The 3,205-nt window shown below is 45.1% G+C and overlaps 1 protein-coding gene across 1 annotated transcript; it reads left to right on the top strand.

Moving 5' to 3' along the window:
• The first annotated feature begins 1,173 nt into the window (after positions 1 to 1,173).
• On the top strand, positions 1,174 to 2,847 carry LOC131157540 (mitogen-activated protein kinase kinase 5). The gene has a single exon (XM_058111775.1). It carries the CDS (start codon positions 1,545 to 1,547, stop codon positions 2,598 to 2,600), a length of 1,056 nt encoding a protein of 351 aa, XP_057967758.1. The 5' UTR covers positions 1,174 to 1,544; the 3' UTR covers positions 2,601 to 2,847.
• The last annotated feature ends 358 nt before the right edge of the window (positions 2,848 to 3,205 follow it).

Genomic DNA, 3,205 nt, shown 5'->3' with positions numbered 1-3,205 from the left:
AATTGAGCATATGGATAAAGCTGTCATTTTGTTAAGTATAAAATTTAATTTTTTCACTAGACTTAATAGTTAACTAACGGACAATTAAAGGAAAGTTTATGTTATCAATAAAATTAAATTTTACGAGATTTTATAGTAATTTTTAAAAAATTAAAAAGTAAAATGTCATTTTTTAAAAAATGATAAGTGCCGCTGAATTTTACCCATTTTTATTTTTATATGGGCATAAATACTTTTTTTATTGATACTATTTTTTTTCTTCTCATCCATTTATTTATTACAAGTTGGATGTGACTTATATTTGAGAATAGCAAGTTGGATCTACTGTGATTGGAAAAAAAAAAAAAATCAACAATTGGATTGCACTATTAGTAAAAATTAAATTCCTTTCACACTATGAACCTATAAACTAATTTAGGCAGCTAGGGATCATAATATTGGTAAAATAATCCCATTAATTGTTTAGATGATTAAAAAAAAGTATTTTTTCTAAAAAAAAAAAAAAAAAAATTTAGGGTGGGGTTGGGGTGGGGAAACTTTTGTGAGTGATTTAACAAATTGGATAATAAGAAAGGTTTCCCCTAGGCACAAGCTAGGTCTAGCCAGTTGATGATGAAGGAGGCCTTTTGGCAATGCTATTCTTAATTATAAATGCCTATATCAAAGATTTCTACATTTTAAAAATTGAAAAATCATGACCGTTGTGTGCGTTTAATCAACTAATTAATTAATTTCATTTTTAAGAGCATGGAGCTATACACCGTCAGATCTTGCCCCACATCCTACTGAAGCAACGGTCAAATCTGAAGGTACAACCACGTACAGCTGCAAAGGTAGGAGGCCTAGGAGTTCTCCTATGGTCTTGAGCGCAGGAGGAAGAAACCCCCGAGGGGGAGGCTAGGCGTCGGGGCCTCAGCGCCTCCGCAAACTCCAAGAACCCTAAAGCGCTGTATTAAATTTGCACGAGATGGGAGATACCAAGTGTTACTCCCACGCGCAGCTCATCTACTAGCCAGGTGAGCTTCAAAGCAAGGTGGGTCACACACAATAATGATTGAGCCGTGTATCTCGCGACCAGTCGAGCGCGTGCTTTTCGTCTCCCAACAATTCCTCCATCGATCGCTACCTGTCCCTAATCTCTAAATAATAATAATAATAATAATAATTCTCTCTCTCTCTCTAGCTTTGTTTTTTTTCCCTCTCTTCTATCTGAGAGAAACTCTAGCTTATATTTTTCGTCTTTCCTCTGCTCCTTCTTGATCTCCTATCCTCTTCTCTGTTTCCGTCTCTCTTCCGAGAACCTTCTCTCTCTCTCTCTCTCTCTCTCTCTCTCTTGCTCGCTCGAAGACTCTTTCTATGGACGATTGGATTGAAGAAATCAAAACGTGAAACCGTGTTGGTAACGACCGTGGAAGCCAAGGAATCCGGATGATGAGTTGCTCTTCTTAATCGATATTCAGAAGAAGAGGAAGAGGTAGAAGAGGAAGAGGAAGAAAAGCCCCTGAGCAGCGCCTGCACTTCCGGTTCAATTAACCCACTAAGTCATGAGACCCGCACTACCTTCGCCCTCGAACACGCCGGTGCCGGCCATTCGAAACCGCAACCGACGCCGGCCGGACTTGACTCTGCCCCTCCCCCAACGCGACCCGACCTTGGCCGTCCCTCTCCCTCTGCCCCCGACCTCCTCCTCCTCCTCCTCCTCCTCCTCTTCCGGCGCCTCCACGAGCATCGGCTTCTCGGAGCTGGAGCGGCACAACCGCATCGGCAGCGGCGCCGGCGGCACCGTCTACAAGGTGCTGCACCGCCCTTCCGGCGCCATCTACGCCCTCAAGGTCATTTATGGAAACCACGAGGACGACGTCCGGCGCCAGATCTGCCGCGAAATCGAGATCCTCCGTGACGTCGACCACCCCAACGTCGTCAAGTGCCACGAGATGTTCGACCACAACGGCGAGATTCAGGTCCTCCTCGAATACATGGACGGCGGCTCCCTCGAAGGCACCTGGATCCGGAACGAATCGGACCTCGCGGCCCTCTCTCGCCAGGTCCTCTCTGGCCTCGCCTACCTCCATCGTCGCAAGATCGTGCACAGAGACATCAAACCTTCAAATCTCCTCAGGAACTCCAGGGGGCAAGTAAAGATCGCGGACTTCGGCGTGGGTCGGATCCTCGCCCGAACCATGGATCCCTGCAATTCTGCGGTCGGGACGATCGCGTACATGAGCCCGGAGAGGATCGACACGGATCTGAACGACGGGAGGTACGATGGGTGCGCCGGCGACATTTGGAGCCTCGGGGTCAGCATTTTGGAATTCTATGTTGGGAGGTTTCCGTTCACGGTAGAGCGGCCGGGGGATTGGGCCAGCCTGATGTGGGCAATCTGTATGTCGCACCCACCGACGCCGCCGCCGACGGCGTCGAGGCAGCTGCGGGAGTTCATTGCGTGCTGCCTGCAGAGGGAGCCGGCGAAGAGATGGACGGCGGTGCAATTGCTGCAGCATCCATTCATATCGGGGAGCGCCGGAACCCCGCAGACCCAGGTTGTTTCTCATCAGCTTATGCCTCCTCCTCGCCCCTTGCATCATCCTTCTTCTTGTTGATTTCTCTTCCCCTCCCCCAAATCGTTTCACGATCTCTTCTGTATCTGTTGTTCTATTCTCTATAATTTTGGGGGGGTTCGGGTTTTTATTTTTAGAAAGAATTTGGAAAATGTTTTGGGTTTCAATCAAGGAATCGATCAGCAACCAATCAAGTAATCTTCGAGAATGTAATAGCACAAGAGGAGAAAGAAGTGTGCTTTACCATTGGAGCTTATGTTTCTGAAATTGAATTTTATTTTTCGTTCAATAGTTTACTGTAGTGCTGTTTAATTTTATTATTATTATTATTATTATTTTGATATGGGAAGCATCAATTTCAATTTGAAGCTACGTCAGCTAATGTAACTTTGTATCAATCTCCATTTTGATGTTTTCTGTCTTTCATTCCTGTACTAAAAGTTCATTTTCCCCTCTCTTTGGATGATGGGTTACTGGTTGTTTGTTCTTCTTTACCTGGATTTAGAAGTGTATGAGAGAGAGAGAGAGAGAGAGAGAGAGAGAGAGAGAGAGAGAGAGGGTATTTGGTTGGATTCTGTAGAGCGCATACAAATAAACATTTTTATGTATGAATAAACCTTTTTTCCCTTAATAAGGAAGAACATGCC

This window comes from Malania oleifera, chromosome 6, assembly GCF_029873635.1.
Source record: "Malania oleifera isolate guangnan ecotype guangnan chromosome 6, ASM2987363v1, whole genome shotgun sequence".
Taxonomy (NCBI): domain Eukaryota; kingdom Viridiplantae; phylum Streptophyta; class Magnoliopsida; order Santalales; family Ximeniaceae; genus Malania; species Malania oleifera.
The sequence above is the reverse complement of the archived record's forward strand: the minus strand, read 5'-3'. Positions and strand labels throughout refer to the sequence as shown.

Coding starts and splice junctions, on each gene's coding strand:
- LOC131157540 (XM_058111775.1), top strand. CDS start 1,545: ATGAGACCCGCACTACCTTCGCCCTCGAACACGCCGGTGCCGGCCATT.